The sequence below is a fragment of the Protobothrops mucrosquamatus genome, unplaced genomic scaffold, assembly GCF_001527695.2.
Source record: "Protobothrops mucrosquamatus isolate PMUCROS unplaced genomic scaffold, P.Mucros_1.0 scaffold640, whole genome shotgun sequence".
Classification (NCBI taxonomy): Eukaryota; Metazoa; Chordata; class Lepidosauria; order Squamata; family Viperidae; genus Protobothrops; species Protobothrops mucrosquamatus.
The window spans coordinates 655,245-674,061 of NW_015386932.1; the positions used below are offsets into that span (position 1 = coordinate 655,245).

The following is an 18,817-nucleotide window of genomic DNA, read 5'->3' on the forward strand; positions in this document are numbered from 1 at the left end:
CTCCCCTCCCCTCCCTTTGGAGCAGCATCCCCCAGCAAGAGGGGGGATGGCGTTTCTCTCCTGGGGTTCCCCAAAACTCTGATTGTGCTTCCAGGCCTGGGATTCACGTGTGGATTGTGCTTGCTTTGAATGGTTGTTTTTTTAAATCCGGGCTGTGTTGTTTCATTTGGTTTGTGTTTTTAATTGTTTTAATTGCTGCTATAATTTGGTAAGCGGCTGGAATGGGCAGCTCTATTAAATAACGAGGATGTTGATGAGGATGATAATAACAAAATCACTCCCGGCCAATTGCAAAAGGCAGTTTTGCTTCTGACATCCTCCGAGGAGGCCTTGACTATTATTAAACAACAACATCTGCCTGTCCCGGGTCCTTGGGATAAAAGAGCCAGCTCCAGTCTAAACATCTGGCTGACTGCGCAATCTACAACAACAATAACAACAACAATAATAATAATAATGGGATTTTGGTTGCAATTTCCCTGGGGAAGCTGGAGCTGCCTTTTCTGTCTCCACTTCCTTTCTTTTGCTGATACCCCCCCACCCAGCTTCTCCCTCTAGGGCAGGGGGGCAAGCGCATTGCTCCTGCGATGGGTACCTGCCCCCAGCTGGTGCTCAGAGACTTTCTGTGTGTGTGTGTGTGTGTGTGTGTGTGTGTGTGAGAGAGAGAGAGAGAGAGAGAGAGAGAGAGAGAGAGAGAGAGAGAGAGCCTTCCTGTGATGCATGCAAGAGGCTGGAGATTTCTTGATGTGGTATCTGTTGCATTGTTGGGCTTCTACGGAAGTTGCTGTTCTCGCCTTGAATGTCTAATATAATAATCCCTAATGAGGCCCCATTAGTATTATGACTTGGGCTAGTTAATTATCAGGCGGAGTCTGGGAGCTCCTTTTCAGACTAAATACTTTCATGAAAAGCCTTCGAGAACTGTGTCTTCATCAGATCCTGTAGCCACTCCGCAGATCTAATGAAGCCAGATCTAGTTTGTTTATTTATTCATGGGCCTAGCCTTAAAAACACCAGGCTCCCACAGACACCGGGGGCTTTACATAAGAAAACAGCCATAACCAGAAAAAAAAAAAGAAATAAATTATATCTATCCGGAGAGATTGTATTTGACAGAATAAAATATGCGAAAGGTTTTCTGGATCCAGTGCCATCGATTATGGCCTCCGGGTCTTTCCCAAGGGGAGCCTATGGCTGGAGGCCCAGTAAGTTGAGGATCCTTCATGTTTGTGTGGATTTCAGATGCCGTTGGGTGTGTTGACCCGGAAGAATGCACTAGAGTCTGTGGAACAGAAGTTGGATGTGCCAACATCGCCTATCCCAAGCTGGTGATGGAACTCATGCCCAGCGGTAGGTGAAGATGAGATGGTGCCCCTTGCTTTTATAGGGGCAGCTTCCTGTGGCAGGTGGTCTTCCTCTCCTTCTTCCCTTCCCCCAATTTAGTGGTTGCACATTTAATATCATCTCGCCTTCCCACAACCTCCCAGGCCTGCGGGGCTTAATGGTGGCAGTGATGATGGCTGCCCTCATGTCATCCTTGACGTCCATCTTCAATAGCAGCAGCGCCCTCTTCACCATGGACATCTGGAGGAAGGTCCGGCGGGAGGCCAATGAGAAGGAGCTGCTGCTGGTTGGAAGGTGAGGGCAATTGTGCTCTTGGTTGATTTTGCTCTATCAGAGAAAGGGGGGAGGGATCCACAGTCCTATTAAGTCTGCTGTCCCATATTTTGTAGCTAAACCAGCACTGCCTACATTAGGAGAAAAGGGAGAACTTAAACGCTTGCAGAAGTTTGGTAGAAGGGGGGAAGTGTCTACAGCAGCCCCATGAGGGCTGAGCAAGCCAGATATCCATAAATGTTGGCTAGCTGTTGGACGAGGAGGAGAAAACGGGAAACTGAGATCAAAGATGAGGAATCTAATTCATCTCCAGCTTGGCACATCAGGGTTTGTCACTGGGATCACATTGAAGAGGGAGACTGAAGAGTGAAAGGCAATCTTGATGGGATGCTGAAGAGATAAGCCATGTTTCAGCTGCCTTATCAAAAACTGTGGTTTTTAAAATCGGGGCCCAGAGCAACAGTGGCTCAGCCTGATGACGTTGGCCAAAAAGGGAGTGCCAGAATCCCGAGGTGTGAATGTACTTCTTCCAAAAACATACCTACTCGATGCAAGCTTGGAAAGATGGTGGGATTTCCACTCTGTAGGGAAGGCTTTTTTAGAGGCTTCAATTCCAGGCCAGAATTCTTCTCGTCTTCGTCGTCTCCTCCTGAGTAATTTTCCAGTCTCACTTGCAATTCAGTCTCTCTTCCTGTAAAATGGGCTCGGCGATCTCACCAGCATCTGCTGACTTCAGCGATTGAGCTTGTTTATCTGATACAGCGAGAACTCGTGACAATTGTCTGGGTTGCAGCACCGATCCTCATCACGGTTAATCACAGAGGGAAGCCCCGTTTTATTGCCTTGTTTGGCGAGCAGAGATCGGCCTGGCTGGGCCTGGCGAGATCTGCAGGGTAAACAGTCCCGTCCCCTCCACAACTTAATTGTTTTCCTCTTTTGTCTCTTTGCGCTCATCGCTTCACTTGTGAGGTGGGGAGAGGGACCGAGATGTCACCTCGGTGCAGGAAAGAGAGAGCTGTGAGAAGGGCACGCCCGGGTTTCAACCTAGTTCCTCGGGGATTTCGCAATGTTGAGTTTGGCAGGTGGAGCGGCCCAGGCTGTCTTGGGACTGCCGAGCTTCTTCTCTGCTGGGGGAGATGGGAATTCAGGGAGGTGCCCCCCCCTTGGCTCCCCAGATTGTGTCCTGGGATCAGGAGCAACAGTGGCCCTTCCGTGCTCTGGCATCTCGTTTGATCCGTCTGGGAAATCGGGGGATTTCCACGGGGGAAGGAACCACAGGATGACTTAAGAGAGAGAGAGAGAGACTGAAGGGTTGGGGGAAAAGCAAAACTATATCACTAATTATTGTATTTAGCTGTGGGTGGGCGTATCTGCTGGGCTTAAAACATTTTCAGATCATTCTCAACTTACATTCATTTAGAGACTGAAGTAATGAGGGCGCTGAAAAAAGTGACTTAGGACTGGTCCTCGCATTGACGACCGTCATAGCACCCCCATGGTCATGTGATCAAAATTGGGCCGCTTGGAAACCGGCATGTATTAGGATGGTTGCATCATCCTGGGATCACGTGGTCGCCATTAGTGATCCTTCCTGACAAGTCCCGACAAGCAGAATCAATAGAAGTCAGATTCATTTAATGACTGTGTGATTCGCTTAACATCTGCAGTGAGTTGCTGAATAACCATGGTTAAAAAAAGGTCATAAAACGAGGCACGACTCATTTAACCACCACCTTGCACAGCGGTCGTACGTTGAGAACTCCCTGCGTTCTTCACCTTTGGAATCACAAAGACCTCACAAACCCCATCGCCCCCAGTCGGAGGAGCAGGGGATGGTGGGATTTGTAGTCCAATGAGGCCAAGTTGGGCAAAGCGGCCCCTCCTATGGCAGGAGCCCTTCCTGCCCCCCTCCTGCCTCCATCCAGGAGCGGCTGATCTTCAGGGGGCGAGGCTCAAGCTGACAGGTGGGGACGGAGTCCCGGGTTGCCATGGGGAAGAAGCAAACAGCCCCGCTTGGAAAAACAGAGATCCTGTCTCGGCAGGCCTCTTTTCCGGTTTTCCTTATAAGGACAAGTCAGGTCTCTCTCTCTCCCTTCCCTTTTGTCTCCAGGATTGATACCCTTGCCTCATCCTGCCTGGGGAGTGGCCTGCGGCGAGGAGGGGCTGGAAGCCAAAGGGGGGAGTGGGCCATTCCAGGACAGGATCCAGGGCAGTTCTGGGGGGCCACAGTTCCCTTTGTGTGTCCCGGGTGGCCCGTTCAGTCTCCTGGGGGAGAGGAGCAGGGCAGTGTGAGGTGAGGCTGGTGAAGGATGGGCCGTTTGGGGCGAAGCATCTCTGCCACCTCGTTGCTTCTGCTGGGACCCTCCCAGTTATCAGCCATGGCAGACCTCCCCTCTTATAACTGGTGGGCTGACGGCTGGCTGGCGGTCCTGTTAGACCCGAGTGGTTACACGCCAGACAGGGTGGGGGTGATGGTGACACACCAACCTGTGGCTCTCCCCATGCTGAACCACTGCTCCCTGCACCCCTAACCCCCCCACCACCACTGTGAAGTCCAAGAGTATCCTTCATTGGGGTCAACGTCCAGCTGTTCCAACCTCTGGAACAGGCTGTGATGAGCTCACACACCTCAGGACATCACCGTGCCAACGAGGCCAATGACGTTTCCCTGCCTCTGCTTTTGTTCAAGCCCTTTTTTTTTTTTTTTTTTGCCGCTTTGCCTCCCTGGGCTTGGAGAACTTTCTTGTTTTGAATGCTGATTGAGAAATGCCTGCAATGGGCAGAACTGGGCCACTGCCCTGCTTTGGCTTTGAAAGAAGCGGCAGGGTGTGATCCTGACACACCCAAAGGCTTGGAGATGGATGGGCAGTTATGCCAAAGCTCCCTTTCCAGGACTTGTTGGCCATTTGAGGACAGCCGTGCGGAGTTGCCTAACCTAGCAGGGCAATTAAAAAGGCTACTTGGTGCTTTCGCCTCCTATGCTTGGAATCAGTAATAATCAGAATTATTAAGCTGTCAAACCTTTGAGAAGGTTCTCCATCCAATACTATCCAGGTGTGCTGGACTGCACACTCTCACCTGCCGATTAGCCTTCTTTCTTTCTAAATGTTTATACCAGAATTTCTCAATCTTAGCAACTTTAAGACTGTGGAGCTGGCTGGGGAATTCTGGGAATTGAGGTTTACATGTCTTAAAGTTGCCAAGGTTGACAAAGACTGGTTCATACCTTCTTCCTTGGTCTTCCCGAAAAGCTTACGCTCAGACATTTAAAATGTCTGATAAGTTTAAATTTTAAAAAGTTACTGCTTCAGGAATTGGGGAAAGCATGTCTGCCCACAGCCATCGCTCGCCCTAAGGTGCTTTCCATAGAACATCAGGAAGCTGCCAGGCTGACTATTCAAATTGAGATAACAAAGACATTTACGTTTGCACAAAAGATGTGTGTTTCTCCTTTACCCGCCTCATTTAGCCCTGCCATCGGTTCCCTTTTTGCCGTTCCTAAAATTTTGGGTTGGGCTTTGGCGCCGAAGCCCATTTCCTGAAATGCTGATTTTCAAGGTCAAGTTGAAAGGGCAGAGTTGGCGTGATGTCTCTGCAATTTCTCTCCTTAATCCTCTTCCTCCTCTTCCCCAGCAGGGCTACCAGAATAAGGGGGTGCTTTAATTAAGATCTGATTGGCTTTTTTGGCCTGAGGTATAAATAAACAGTTATCATAACGATGTGCCCGGACTTGTTGCTTTTTCTTCTCTTTATCATGGTTTTTCTCAGTGCTGATGGTGCGTTGCGAGGATTTGTGGGTTTTGTATGGTGTGGTGGAATGTCTTAACCGCGTGTCTCTCTTTTCTCTTTCGTTGCTGGCTTCCCAGAACTTGGTGGACCTCCTCAGTAGCCGTGAGACACCCTTCCTGGCTGGGGCGTGTCGAGTGATGTCTTGCAAGGTGTTAATAAGCTTTACATCTGAATTCCTTCCGCAGTGACTCTCATGCCGCAATGCTTGGGAGAAGCAGGCGACACAGTCACTTCCGAATTGGTGTGCCATGAGTGGGTTCGGTTAGGGGTTGCCCCTGAAATCGAGAGTGAGTCAGCTGAGTTTCCACAAAATTCTTCTTGCAAAATTCCTTCCTCCATCATATGATGGGCTGCAAGGGGACATGGGTGTGTTTACAAGGGTGTGTCAACCCTCTGAGCTAGTCCAGACTGGGAAACCAACATCATGAATGCTACCTTGATTGTAAGGATGGAGAAACAGAAGGTTGCAAGTCTGGAAGCATTTCCACACCCCCACCCCCACCCCGCTTTGCTTTTACTTCTCAGACAACCCGGGAAGGTCGATTCTGAGCTGCTTTCTCAAATTACGCTTCTGGGTTAGACTCAGATTTTGTTTATCTGGTGGTTGACTAGGCTGTTTGTCAAGCTCACCGTCCCAGCCCTTTATATCTCCTTCTTGGAATGGATTTCAGATGTTCGGGGTTGGGTCTGTCCCTCATCTAGCCATCAGTTAGCCATCATCCTCAGTTTTGCAGAAGTGCGTGAAATCCTAAGGAAGTAGAAAACTTAAAATAAGTGAGAACTTCAGGGAGGATGGAGTGTTGCTCGGTGGCTTTGAATTGTTATTTGAGTTGGGGGATACCCTTGTAACCAGGAAGGAGAAGGAGAGAAGAAGGAAGAAAAGAAGGAGAAAGGAGGAGGAGGAGAAGCCCCTCGGGGTGATTCTGGAGGGTGGAAAACGGGGAAAGTGAGCGGGGGGGGGGGGACAGGAAGGGCAAAGTGACCTGCGGGGGGTGTCTTTGCTGCTTTGGCAGGGTGGTGACCATTGTCCTGGTGGTGGTGAGTGTGGTGTGGCTCCCCATCCTGCAGAGCTCCAGCAGCGGTCAACTCTTCATCTACATTCAGTCGGTCACCAGCTACCTGGCCCCTCCCGTCACCGCCGTCTTTCTCCTGGCTGTGTTTTGGAAGAGAGCCAACGAGCAGGTGACTTCTGTAGCGTGTGTGTGTGTGTGTGTGTGTGTGTGTGCGTGCGTGCGTGCCTTCAACAGTGCCAAACCTCTGGCTGCCCCAGCACTGCTTGGAGAGGCGAAACCAATCTGTGCAGCCCTTTGCACACCTAGCCAGGGTACAAACCATCAGCCCCAGTCAGGAGAGCCTTGTGGCGTATGTGATCGTGGCTGGGGAGGCTGGCTTGGAGAGGACAGTGGCCGTGACTGGCTCACCTGGATTTAGAGTGAAAAGTGTGGGACCCCCATTGAATGAATCCTACCATAGCATTGGTTGGGGAGTGCTGGCTGGGGAATGCTGGGAGTTGAAGTCCACAAGTCTTAACCTTGCCAAAGCTGGACACCCCTGGTCCAGACTGTCTTGGCTTTCTTGTGCAGGGGGCCTTTTGGGGTCTGACGGTGGGGCTGGCAGTGGGGCTGAGCCGGATGGTCCTGGAGTTTGCCTACCCCGTCCCCCGCTGTGGCATCCTGGACCCCCGCCCTTCATTTGTGAGGGACCTGCATTACCTCCACTTCGCTCTCCTCCTGTGTCTCCTGACTGCGGTCACCGTGGTGGGCATCAGCTGGCTGACGCCGCCCCCGCCTGAAGGCCAGGTCAGTGCAGGAAGGTGGGATGGCAGAGCCCCTGGAGGGCCTGGGCGGGCAAGAAAGCCGGGGGCATCCACAGAGGTGCCCCTGGGACTCCCTTTTCAAACGGGGGTTCTGAGGGCCAGGAAGGACTGAGATTGTGGCAGAGCATTTGGGGGCAGGGAGGAGAATTAGGGGGTACGCCTGGCCCCACAGACACCGCTCGGAGGGGGAGAGGTGAGCTCCATCTCCAGGCTGGATTTATGCCTGGTGCTCCGTGGGCTGACTCAGAGGAGGGCTGGGTTGGGCCTCTGGCTAAGCCGAAGCCACAACTGAGAGCCCACAAGGCTGGGGACGCGGAGCTTCAGGGCCTCCGGCTGACCACGCCACGGCTGAGCCCCATGGGCGAGCCGGCCTCGCATTCCTGCGCTGGCGGGAGGCAGGCAGGGCTGAGCCTGCCCCTCCCAAGAGTGAATCCGCCCCCCCCCCCACCTTCAAAACAGCCACCTCCCCAAACAAAGCGGCCTTTTGCCCAGAGACGTTCTGGGGAAGAGCATGCCCTGGAATCCCTTCTGAGCCCCCTCCTCAAGAACCGGTGCCTTCCTCTGGAGTAGGCCTGGCTGCTTTCCTGCTCGCTCCCCAGGGCTCCCCAGGTCGCAGGGGGGAGGGAAAATATGAGTGGGTGGGAGGTGCCATCAGAAGGATGCTCTCGGCTGGAAATTGACCCCTCCCTCCCCAATGATCCTCTTCTTATTGGCCCTGGCAAGATCCAGCCTATAAGTGGGAAGGAAAGGGAAGGATCCATATGCTATCAGCTGCCACAACTTTATTTTTCTGTTTTGGAAAACACTGTAGATAAAGGACGTGACTTGGTGGACTCGGCGGTCCCTGGAGGCGCCTCCATCTGCCCATCTCCCTGGACCCCCATCCCTGCCCGGAGCAGAGGAAGACGGTGGGTCTCGGGGGCAGCAGCCAAACTTCTCTAGAGTTGATGCCAAACAAGGCAGTCCTGTTCTGAGGATGAAGACAAAAAAGTGGGAGCAGTGGACTGGGACTCAGCCTCCCCGGGATAGAAAGTGACAGTACACTCTGGGGGGGGGGCACCCAAAGGCCATCCAGCCCCCTCCAGGGCTGAAGGAGGGGAAAAAAAAGAGACAGAGACAGCCACATGTGCCAGGCAGGGCAGAATAATGAAATGTGTCTCCCATTCCACGGCTAGCAGGAGGCAAACCTCTTGATTGTTCTCCTTGGCATTCCTACTCTAAGGTGGACTGCTACTGCACGTGGCGGTTAGGTGGCAATTATGTCTGTGGAGAGTGCCCTCTCTGGGCACCCCGATTTTTAATGCCAGCTCTGAGCTTTTCCTTCTCTCCCTGCCAGCTGCCCCAGGAATCCTCCAGCTGGGGTCCTCCTGCACCGAGAGGGACGTGGAGGGTGGCCGGGGCAGGCAGAGGGCAGCCGCAACTGGCTTCTGGTCCCAGGTCTGCTCTGCCAACGCCGTGATCCTCATCTGCGTCAACCTCTTTTTCTACGCTTACTTCGCTTGAAGGAGCCTCGTGACAGAGTTCGTTTGGGGTGGGGCCAAGAGGGATGAAATCAAAGGAAGGGACGTGTCTGTATTCAAGCATGAAGTTAAAAGAGGGGCTGTGGGTGCTTCTCAACGGATTTCAGCCCTGGGGTCCTTGACAAAGCAAAGGGACTTTCAGAAAAGGATCTCAGGGAGGCATATAGAATATTCCTCTGAAGGGGAAAGGGTTTTGAATGGAAAACTTTATTTCCTTAAGAGACTTTTTTTTCTAAGAATAAAAGAAATGACTTGGGGAGGGGGCGGGAGAGAGTTCTGAGCAGCAAGGGGTTCGTGCGTCCTGGGAGCTCAACAGCTTTTCAAGTAGCCCAGTGGCACAGCAGATAAAACCCAATAAATCACTTTTTGAACTTTGTATCTCTGGCAGAGAAGAGCCGCTTAGGAAGACGGGGACCGCCCTCCCGTCTCCTTGGAGGGCCCCAGTGTGGTCTGAGGGCCACTTGGAGGCTGCATTGTAGTCGGTCCCCAGCCGGGGAGGCCCACCTGGTGGAAAACAGCTCCCAGCCCTACAGTGGTCCTGATAAGCTTTGGGAGCACCTCTGCAGGGAGCTGAGCAAACACTGATTTGGGGCAAGGCTCATAAAGATTAGGAGGGCAGGAGAAGGTCAAGGAGGGGACCGGTGGACTTTCTGGCCTGCTGGATGATTATCAGCACCTTCATTCCTTGCGCTTGGCAGCTGACCAAGAGAATTGTGGAGCAGAGAGAGCTGGATTGGATAACAAAATGCCAATGAAATGTTTAGAAAGAGAAAGAAACGGGGGAATTCCCCCATCTGCTTCCTGAGTCCACTGGTGGGAATCACTTTGGCATCAATAGGATAACTTTTGAGGATCTCCTCCTTGGTATGAGATCAAAACTCTGCAGGATACCCGGAAGATCTGCAGGAAATCTCCTCCTGCGGCAGGCAAAGAGGGGCTCTAAGACCAGAGCAACTGGGGGTGCTGGGTGGGGGGAGGCGACATCCAGAGCAATGTTTCTCAACCTTGGCCACTATAAGATGTGTGGACTTCAACTCCCAGAATTCCCCAGCTAGCACGCTCCGCAGGGTATCTCTAGGAAGGACCTCTCCACTGTACGTCTGCGGTCAATGCATCTTGTCAAGGGATGCTGGGAATTGTAGTTTTTCTCTACAAATATGGGGTGGTAGGAATTTATGACAAATGGCCTCAACAGTGCTGCACCAGCAGATCGGGGTTCTCTTGTTCCAGCTGTAGGTCATTCCAGCACATAAATTCACAAAAGGCTTTCCGCTCTTTGACTTCATCAGATGCCGGTAAGGTGAACCTGGGCCGTAAGACAGCTTTGAACAAGGGCTGGCTTAGAGCAGCGCTTCGATTGAAGCTGGATTGCAGTTTTACTTCTAAAAATATATTGTTTTATAAAACAAAATAATTAAAAATATCCAGAGGTTTGTTTGGGCTCCAGTGATGGGGATCAGTCTGCAAAGTATTTCAACCGGCGATGAATCCCAAAGTCTCGGCTTCTGAAGGGCCATCCGGGTGTGCAACGCGCCTCTTTTAAGATCGGAATGTGAAAATGAAAAGTTTGCCTGGCTCTGGCGAGGGGTGAGACGGAGCATCAGTTGCCTCTGTGCAAGAGGAGAAAAAGTCCAGATGGGACGGCTGATCACGTCTGCGAGCGAGCCAGGCAGCTCACATGCGCAGGGGGAAAACGTAGTTCCGAGGGAAAAGGCCGATTTTCACCCCCAGCTTCCCTCTCCACCAATGGGGGTCAGAGCAGTCCAGAATCTTGAGGATGTCTCCTCTGCAGAAGCTCAGCTGTGAGGGGTTCTCGGCCAAGAAGTCGAACTGGGCTTGGACAAATGTTAGCTTCTTGGGCTGCGTGGAAAAGAAAAAGAAGGAAGAAAAGTGGGGTCTTGTTAGCATACTTCTCCCCCCCCCTCTTGTCCCAGCTCTGTGGTTGACGTGGGGTGGGAGATGAGATGGTGGCTCCTTCTCAGAATGAGAGGTTGGGGATCATTCAACGAGACCAAAGGACAGAAGATGTGGAACGCCTTTGTCCACCTCATCTAAATTTGATTGATGGAACCCCTTGAGGCAAGATGTCCTGCAAGGTCAGCCTCGGCCAGGTGGACAGTGGGAGCCCAGGAGATCAAGAGAGGCTTCAGAAGAGGTGAACATCTAAATTTAGGGGTTCAATTGCAAGTAGTCCTTGACTTAAAACCACTTGTTTAGTGACTGTTCACAGTTACAACAGGATCAAAAAAAAGTGAGGGGAAGCTGGGTGGTTCCTTACCTCCTCGGCTTCTCCATGGTCTCTCAGGAAGACCTGCCTCTTCTTGGCGATGGTGGTGGTTCGGTAGAAGTCCACCAGTTCATTGATGGAGTTGAACTTCTCCTCCCAGAGGTGGTACTTGCCCTTTTTCTCCCGGAGGACTTTGAAGTGCAACACTTGGTCTCCGTAGCTAGGAGAGAAGCAGAGGACGAAGTTAAGAGGTGGGGTGCTCAGAGCACAGCTGGGCATTTTGGTGATGGATTGGGCTTCCTCCATGGAGCAGGGGTTGACTTGATGGCCTCAAAGCCCCCAGGTTGGTGATTCTGGGAATTTATCACATGGATCAGAGTCCATCATGGAGGAAGAAGTAGGGTGATGTTACATATCATGTGTCCATCTCTGGAAAATACTGGGTTGAATTATCAGAGGCCAAAAAGTTTCAGCAATTTTACCATTCTTCTAAATCAGGGGCATCAAACTGCCGGCCCGGGGCCGGATGCATCATAGTGAAACCTACACGTCACAGTGACTTTGCCAGTTTGACACCCCTGCTCTAAATGCTCAGAGGGATCCCAAATCACCTTCCAGCCTCCAAAAGGAACTTTCATGGTTTATTTATCTGCCTGGCCGGCCGCTTCAACCTAAGCCCTACTTGCAAGCTGCTTTTCCTTTAAAGTCCCATCCTTCAAAATTCTAGCACTTGGGTTAAGCCCTAATTATACCCTGTTCTCCTTGCTCTGCCTTATAAGCTTTCGGCTGCTGAAACAGGAGAGACATAAAGCTGATATAAACACAAAGAGGCGACAGGAAACAGCTTTGCTTCCACAGCTCCTGTGTCAAGTGACAACTTGCATCTGCAAAGTTGCAGATTAAACATCCCAGAGAGTTTGAGCGATGTTTTGATTTCAGGCAATGCACCGGACAGCAAATTTCTTTGCTCTGGGGTGCCCATGCCTGGAGTGCTCACCTTCCTGGGATGAGAAGGAAAGAAAAACCGGGAGACGGGGCAGCAGGGCTTGTGGCGCTGGGGATGCGTTGGTTGGAGGGACGTGCCCTGCTAGGGAGGGAAGAAGCAGTTCAGAAAGCTTTGTGGGTTGGTTTGAAGAAGGACCCACTGCAGGAGAAGAAAAATTGACATTATGTTGACTTGTAAGCCGCCCAGAGTCCTTGACTGAGATGGGTGGCTATAGAAATTCGATGGATGGATGGATGGGTGGGTGGTTGGATGGAGGAAAAATGGTAGAATTAGACATGGCTGAGTTTTGGGGGAGAACTCAAAGCAGCTTTAAACCCTGTGGTTTTCCATCTCAGGAGGAGGATCCTGGCCTGTTGACGTCTCCTAAAAGGAGGCAGGAGGATGGAGTTACGGAAGAATGCAAAGGCTGACCTGACTTTGCAGCTTCTGGAGCAACTTTGGTAAAACCTGTCTGGTCTAAGCAGGGGAGGAGACCTCACGTCTGGAACAGGACCTACTTTGTCCCTTTCTCCTAGAAGGGCAGGTCCACCTCCATGTCTGGAACTGGGCAGAGAGAAGAATAAGGCTTGTAGGTGATGAGATCTTGGCACAGGGGTGTGTTTTGATTCTGGAAATGAGTTTACAGCCCTTTGGCCCTGCAAATCCACCCAGGATGACTCCACCATTTTGGCCATATAATTGAGGGCATGAAGGAAGCGTCTTTTCATTGCTGTCTCTGGAAACTCAACTCCCTTGTTGATATAGGACAAATCATCTCAGCCTCTTCCACAAGCTCAGTTCGAGGTTTTCCTCCTCCCTCTGAAGAGGACACACCTGGGCCTCGTACCTGTCATATTTTAAAAACACACCTAGGAACTATTCAACCCATTTGAAAGGTGGTCTGAGAAGGGGACCCCTCCCAACTCGAGAGCCTTGGCTCCTGAGCACCAGGAGAGGCTGGTTGGATGCCTCCATGAGATGACTTTGCACATCAGGCTCAGCTGGAAATCTTGGCTTGCAACCCACCAGGCTGGTTTGTCCATAAGGGAAACCAGATTTGCTTAACGACTATATCATTCACTTAACAACCGCAGGGATCTGCCTAACCCACCGTGGCAAAAAAGATTGTAAAATGGGCGTGACTCAGTCAACCACCGCCTTGCTTAGCAACAGAAATTCTGGTCCCCAACTGTAGTCATAAGTCGAGAACTACTTATATTTAGGTCAGGGGTCTCCAAACTTGGCAACGTTTAAGACTTGTGGACTTCAACTCCTGGAGTTCCCCAGCCAGCAAAGACTTGAAGCAAGATGTGAAGTCCTGGAGCCTGTGGCCTCAGTGGCTCCAGAGTATGAAGGCTGGGTGGGAGGGGGAGGGCTGATTGAGGTCCTTCAAGAATGTGCAGAGGGCACAGGGTCAAGCCATCTCCCCAGCCTGATGTGTCTGGTCTGTTCACACTCCAGGGAACCAGGGAGAGCAGAGGAAGCAGAGGCCTCTCCTGTGACAGGAAGCGGGGCAGACCCCTCATCAGAAACGGCAGGGATAAATCCTGCAGGCACAAAGTGATAAAATGGGCTCCAGAGGCCTCTGAGAATTGTGCTCACGGGGAGCAGAACCACACCCTGGTAAAGAAAGGAGAGGTCAGTCCTGTCATGTTTAACGGATAGCTTCGGGGCTTGTTGCTACAGGTTTCTAGTCCTTTGGAAGCAGAGGAGGTGCTGTGAAGTCTCTTCTTGGTCACGTTTGAACAAGGCAAAGAGAAAGGAAGAAAATGCCCAGATTTGACTTTGAATACAAAATGGGTCGAGGTGGGGAAAAGGTGCCAAGCTGGCAAAGTGATGGATGAAGTCATATTCGCCCCCCCCCAGGGTTTCTCTCCCTAATGGGTTGCCCTTGGCACAGAAAGCTAGCTGGGAGATTGGCACGTCAGGCTCTGCGCATCAGTCTGAACTTGAATCTGAATTGTGTCCTCTTGCCACCCTCCCTCCCTCCCTCCCGGGCGTCTCCTTCAGCAAAGCAACTTTGTTTGGAGGGTGGCATTGTTGCCTACCCGGTTGTGCCAAGGGGGCCATGGCAGGTGTGGGAGGGACCGAGGAGTGGCTGAGCCCCTCCAGATGTGCATGGATGAGGACGGGGGGGCTTCTTTGTGTGCAGAACAATGGGATGTGAGGAGCAAAGAGGAAGAGTTGGAAGAAAGATGCTGGATGCCCTTAGAGCAGCGTTTCTAACTTTGGTGACTTTGAGGGGGTGGACTTCGACTCCCAGAATGCCCCAGCCATTTAAGATGGGTGGACCACCGATACAAGCAAAAATACCTGCTGTTGAATAGCCAATCAAGATTATGCAGAAGCGGAAGCGTGCATTGGGCTAGTAGGAATTTATTTTATTTTAATTGCTCTCTCATTTCCCAAAGCTGGGAAATTGGCTCCTTCCAAGTGCCCTGGTGTTGTTGTTTTTTTCCTGGAAAAGCCGCTTCGGCTGTTTCCTGGTGTTCAGAGAGCACCCCCTGGTGCCCCAAGCTGCAGCTGACAGCAATGGTTGTGTAAAGCAGGCGTGTCTTCAGGGTTCTGTTGACAGGCGATTTTGGTCCTTGTGTCCTCACAGCAGAGGGACACACACTTGCCTCCCGCCAGCATCAAGGCAAAGAAAGCACTTACTTCACAGAGATGGAGAAATCCCCCGGGCTGCTTTCGCTCTCCCGGATGAGAAAGGCGCCCCGGAACCGTCGTTTGAGGAGGGCCTTCTCGGCGCCTTGCCTGGAGATTTTGCCAGAATACCACCTGGAGGGTCAGAGGCAGGAGGTGGAATTAGGGGCGAGAAAGAGCAGGCCAAGATTCCCAACTTATGAAATGCGACAGCCATGGGGGTGGCCGAGAAAGTTTCAGTTCCACTTGTAGCTGAAGAGCGCGTGGGGTTTAGTTTTGACTCTGTGAGAACGAGAGCGGATGGCCATGCTTGAGTTCTTTTCGGTGAGAACTTGAACTAAGCCCTCTTTATTACAGGAAGGATCTGTGGACCGTGTTTGAAATAGGTTGGAAACACGCTTTGCGCCTAACCCTGCAGACACAGCTCAGGGTCGGGATCCTCTTGACTTCTCCCTTGGGACAGCCCTTGGCAGCTGAGGCCAGGCGGGGGCGGGAAAGGCTCCGTGTCTCAGAAGGGGAATTAATGGGGATCAGGCAACCCACGGTTTGTTAAGAGATACTGGTCAGAGATTAGGCAGTCTCTTCATCAAATCTCTCCGAGCAGAACAGCCCAGGGCAAGTCTAACATCATAATCCAGCCCCATAATAGCACTATTGAGTTTTATCCGTCTTGCCCAAGTGGGAAAGAAAAAGCTACTTACGGATGGGGTTTCATTTTGATGTAATTTTTGGGGACGAATCCTTCCAAACCCAACAGCTCAGCTTTGTACCAATTCTGGTCCTCCTCCATGTTTAGAATCTGTGGACTCAAAAGGAGGAATAAGCAAACATCGGGCAGAAGCTGTGGGGGAAAAGTGGCAGAAGGCTGTGGAGGGGCTGGTTTGTAGCTGAGGTGGTGGTGGTGGGAGATGAACCCTCTTAAGTAGACTCCATCCTGGCATTGAGGAAGCCCAGGGGAATATTTTAGGTTCAAGTATAGATTATTTTCCCGAAGCCGAGTGGCACCAGGGTTCAGTCAAAATGGCTCTGCTTATTTCAGGTTCTAGGCACACTTTTTAGAAACACGGAACACTCTGTACAAAAGCAGGATTAATGTAATGCTCTTGGGGGTGTTTTTTAAGTTTGGGAATTTAAGCAAGGTAGATCTGAACTATATCGTCTCTCTCTCTCTCTCTCTCTCTCTCTCTCTCATCTATGTATCATCTGTCATCTCTGAGCTTGCTTCAGATGGCCAGTTTTATTCAGCTGTCCAACTGGATCTGATTTTTGTGTATTTCAGAACAAGTGCACTTGGGGCTTGATCTGCCAACAACCCAGACAACCCCCCTCCCCAGTTACCTTGAGCGTGTCTCCCTTCTTAAAGGCCAATTCATCCTTCTCGGACGCTTGGAAGTTATACAAAGCCAGGGCTTCCATTTGGGGGCTGGTCCTTCTCTGGCCCACAGCAAGACCTCAAAGACACCACTTCTCCAGCCTGGTTGGCCCAACTCGGTTGTCCAGCAAAGGCCTGTTGAAAAAGCCAGCCTGGAGTTCCTTTGGAGAAGTTCCAGGCTGGGTTGCCTTTTGCCTTCTGTGTATAGCAGCACCCCAAAGTTTTACTTCCAGCCACGGGTCAGGAAGGTAGTTTGAGGCCAGAAAAAGAAGAGGAAAAAAGTCTGTGCGTAAAAATGAGACAGGAAATGTATTTGAATATGTTTGCTGGAGGGGTGTGCAAGTGTGTGAGGAACAAAGAAGCTGCACCTGCAGAAGGCAACCTCGCAGAGGGGAATTCCTCCCTCCTCTTCTCCCAGGGGGCTTCCTGCCCCCTGCCCCGCTTGCGCTCAAGGCAGGCGCATCCGCTCGAACCCATCACCAGCTTCTAAAATGCGAAAACAACTTTTTTTCCCCTGGCCACGAACCCAAGCAAGCCTCTTTCCCCCTCAGCTGGCTCCTGTTGCTTTTCTAGGGGAAAAACAAGTAACCATTTGTTGAATTTGTGTAGTGGATGCAAAAGGTAGCTCAGAAAGTTTCTGCTCCGTTTTTTTGGGGGGGTCCTGTCCCCAAATCAGATTTTTCCATTGTCTTGCTGTCTTTTCCAGTGGATCTGCAGGATTATCCCGCCTGTTGGTCAGGAGGCTGGGGGCCAGTGGCCCTGCACCCAACCCCTGCCAGTTGCCCAGATGTGGGCACAAATCTTTCTAAAATGCCTCATTTGGCCACAAGGTGGCGAGAGGGCCTTGGACAACCTTCTGCCTAGGAAGCCGTCTGGTTAGTAGTTTGAAGTGCGCCAGATCAATCAATCAGAATAGAGCTGGAAGGGGCCTGGGAGGTCTTCTAGTCCACCCCCTTGCTTAAGCAGGAGACCCTATACCATTTCAAACAGATAGACGTCCAGTCTTTTCTTAAAAACCCTCCAGTGATGAAGCACCCACAACTTCTGGAGGCAGGCTGTTCCACTGGTTAACTGTAGAATTGTCTCAAACCAACAAAAAGATACGACCAGTTGCCCTGACTCAGCTTTCAGACGATTTTACCTGGGCATCTGAGAATCTTCACTGACCCGCGGCCCAACTCACGTTTGAACTGTTCAGCAGGATTTTCTGTTCTCCATCTTTCTCCCTGGTGTCCTCCTGCCTTGGAGGAAGCAGGCAGTTGCTTCTTTCCCACCGGGTTAGCAGAGCAACGTGTCATGGGAACTCAGCCGTGTGAATCAACCTGTCCCAATCCTTTGCTTTGTTTGTGAGCACAGAGCCTTTGGGTAGCTTGCTTTTTTAAGGTTGCTGTTTATTTATTTAAGCATATTTACAAATTGCCCCAGCCCACTGCATTCTGGGCAGCACAGGATAGAAAACGCTAAAAGCCCCCATCTGTCCCTCCCCTGACCAAACAAGAGCAGGGAGAGAGAGACACACACACAGAGAGAGATCATTTTTCCTGGCTGACCTCATTTCAAACACGCCAGGATGTGGATGAAACAAACAGCCCCTGACCTGTCACTGGAGCATCCTTGGCATCAGCGACACCCCCAGCTTTGCTCTGTCATCAGCCTTTTAACCGGGTTTGGATCACTGAGTAGGAAGTTAGTTGCCTGGGCAGATGTGCGTGGGGCACACCCAGTCCCTTGGGCCTCATTGTGCCCAACTGGGGAGGGGAGTTGCATCTGTGTTGCTCCGGCCTTTTGTTCCAAGGCACCACATTTCTCTTCTGTCTGGGGAATCGTGGTGCGTAGGGTTTTGGGAGGAGATAGGTAAAAAACGGGCAAAGGAACTTTGCCAGGCCAAATGTGGCTGGCATCACTTAGCATCCCGCAGATGCCCTTGGCCTCTCATTTGGCAAAGACCAGGACCACGGAGGGATGCGGCTCAGCATCTGTTTTCTTACTCTCCCTTTTGGCTTCCTCTGAGCAGGTTGGTGAGATTCCTGGCTCTCCCCCTGCTTGGAAAAAGAAGATTGCCAGGTTGGCTGTGCTCACCTCACCCTTAAGCTGGTTGCTGAAATAAACCCTTGTCTAGGCTCCTCATAGGCTCGCTTTTTAAAGGATGCTGGTTATTTATTTAAGTGTATTTGCAGACTGCCCCAGCCCGCTGCATTCTGGGCAGCGCAAGAGAGGCACAAGACCGTAAAAGTGCCCAACTGACGGAGTCCGAGTTCTGGGCGATGCCCACCAAGCTGAGCCTGCTGTGCAGAGGCACCTGCCGTACTTTTTTCCTCCCTCCCCGTCAGTCTGGGGAAGCAGATTGGTGGGAACCGGGTGGGTGGGTGGCGAGATCTGCAGCCTGCCTTTCCAGTTTGAAAGGAAAATGAGGAACGAATCAGGGAATGGGGAGCCCTTTCCAAGCCTCTACTTGAGAGGCGGAGGAAGATATTCACAGGCGTATTTTGACTTAGCATGTGCTTTTACTGGATGTCGGCTCAGGATAAGATCTATTTTGCACTGCACAACATTCCTGCGAGGTGGGCTGAGCTGAAGGAGAGTGACTGGCCCCAAAGTCCACAGGGTGTTGCAAGACTAAGAGTTAACCAGAATCTGTACCAGCCCAACATCTTAACCAAAATACCCACAGGCTCTCTAATTTTTTTTTCAAACGATTTTAATGCTTCTATTTAGATATTATTGATTTTTTTTGGGGCTGTGAGTGACAACTCCACCAACAGCCCCACCCTGGGACAGGCAGGACGAGATTCTACTTCTGAAGGCTGCTTTTCTTCAGTTCCCACCGATGTCTGGCAGGGTTGCCAAA

At 51.4% G+C, this 18,817-nt stretch overlaps 2 protein-coding genes across 3 annotated transcripts in view; one reads left to right on the plus strand and one right to left on the minus strand.

Moving 5' to 3' along the window:
- Positions 1 to 8,725, plus strand: part of SLC5A10 (solute carrier family 5 member 10) — a 41,994-nt gene extending 33,269 nt beyond the window's left edge. The window contains exons 10-15 of the mRNA XM_029284478.1: positions 1,243 to 1,350; positions 1,488 to 1,638; positions 6,420 to 6,588; positions 6,990 to 7,205; positions 8,034 to 8,130; positions 8,559 to 8,725. Coding sequence (XP_029140311.1) covers positions 1,243 to 1,350; positions 1,488 to 1,638; positions 6,420 to 6,588; positions 6,990 to 7,205; positions 8,034 to 8,130; positions 8,559 to 8,725 — 908 coding nt within the window. The remainder of the gene's footprint in view (positions 1 to 1,242; positions 1,351 to 1,487; positions 1,639 to 6,419; positions 6,589 to 6,989; positions 7,206 to 8,033; positions 8,131 to 8,558) is intronic.
- Positions 8,726 to 10,416: 1,691 nt separating this feature from the next.
- Positions 10,417 to 16,013, minus strand: GRAP (GRB2 related adaptor protein). 2 transcript variants are annotated; one of them, XM_029284482.1, is made up of 6 exons: positions 15,936 to 16,013; positions 15,299 to 15,396; positions 14,610 to 14,732; positions 11,021 to 11,189; positions 10,860 to 10,886; positions 10,417 to 10,593 (listed from the first exon to the last, which is right to left on the minus strand). In XM_029284482.1, exons 1-6 carry the CDS (start codon positions 16,011 to 16,013, stop codon positions 10,417 to 10,419), a joined length of 672 nt encoding a protein of 223 aa, XP_029140315.1. The 2 variants fall into 2 exon arrangements, with proteins under 2 accessions (XP_029140315.1, XP_015673322.1); XM_015817836.1 differs by lacking the exon at positions 10,860 to 10,886 and having other exon boundaries at positions 10,417 to 10,602.
- Positions 16,014 to 18,817: the final 2,804 nt, after the last annotated feature.

Bases quoted from the DNA above. Each gene is read 5' to 3' on its own strand.
- GRAP (XM_029284482.1), bottom strand. From the start codon at position 16,013: ATGGAAGCCCTGGCTTTGTATAACTTCCAAGCGTCCGAGAAGGATGAA. The intron at 10,887-11,020 runs GTAAGGAACCAC...CCTCTTCTGAAG, and splicing joins ACCATGGAGAAGCCGAGGAG to CCTCTCTTGATCTCCTGGGC. The intron at 10,594-10,859 runs GTCCACCTGGCC...CAGCCCAAGAAG, and splicing joins TGATCTCCTGGGCTCCCACT to CTAACATTTGTCCAAGCCCA.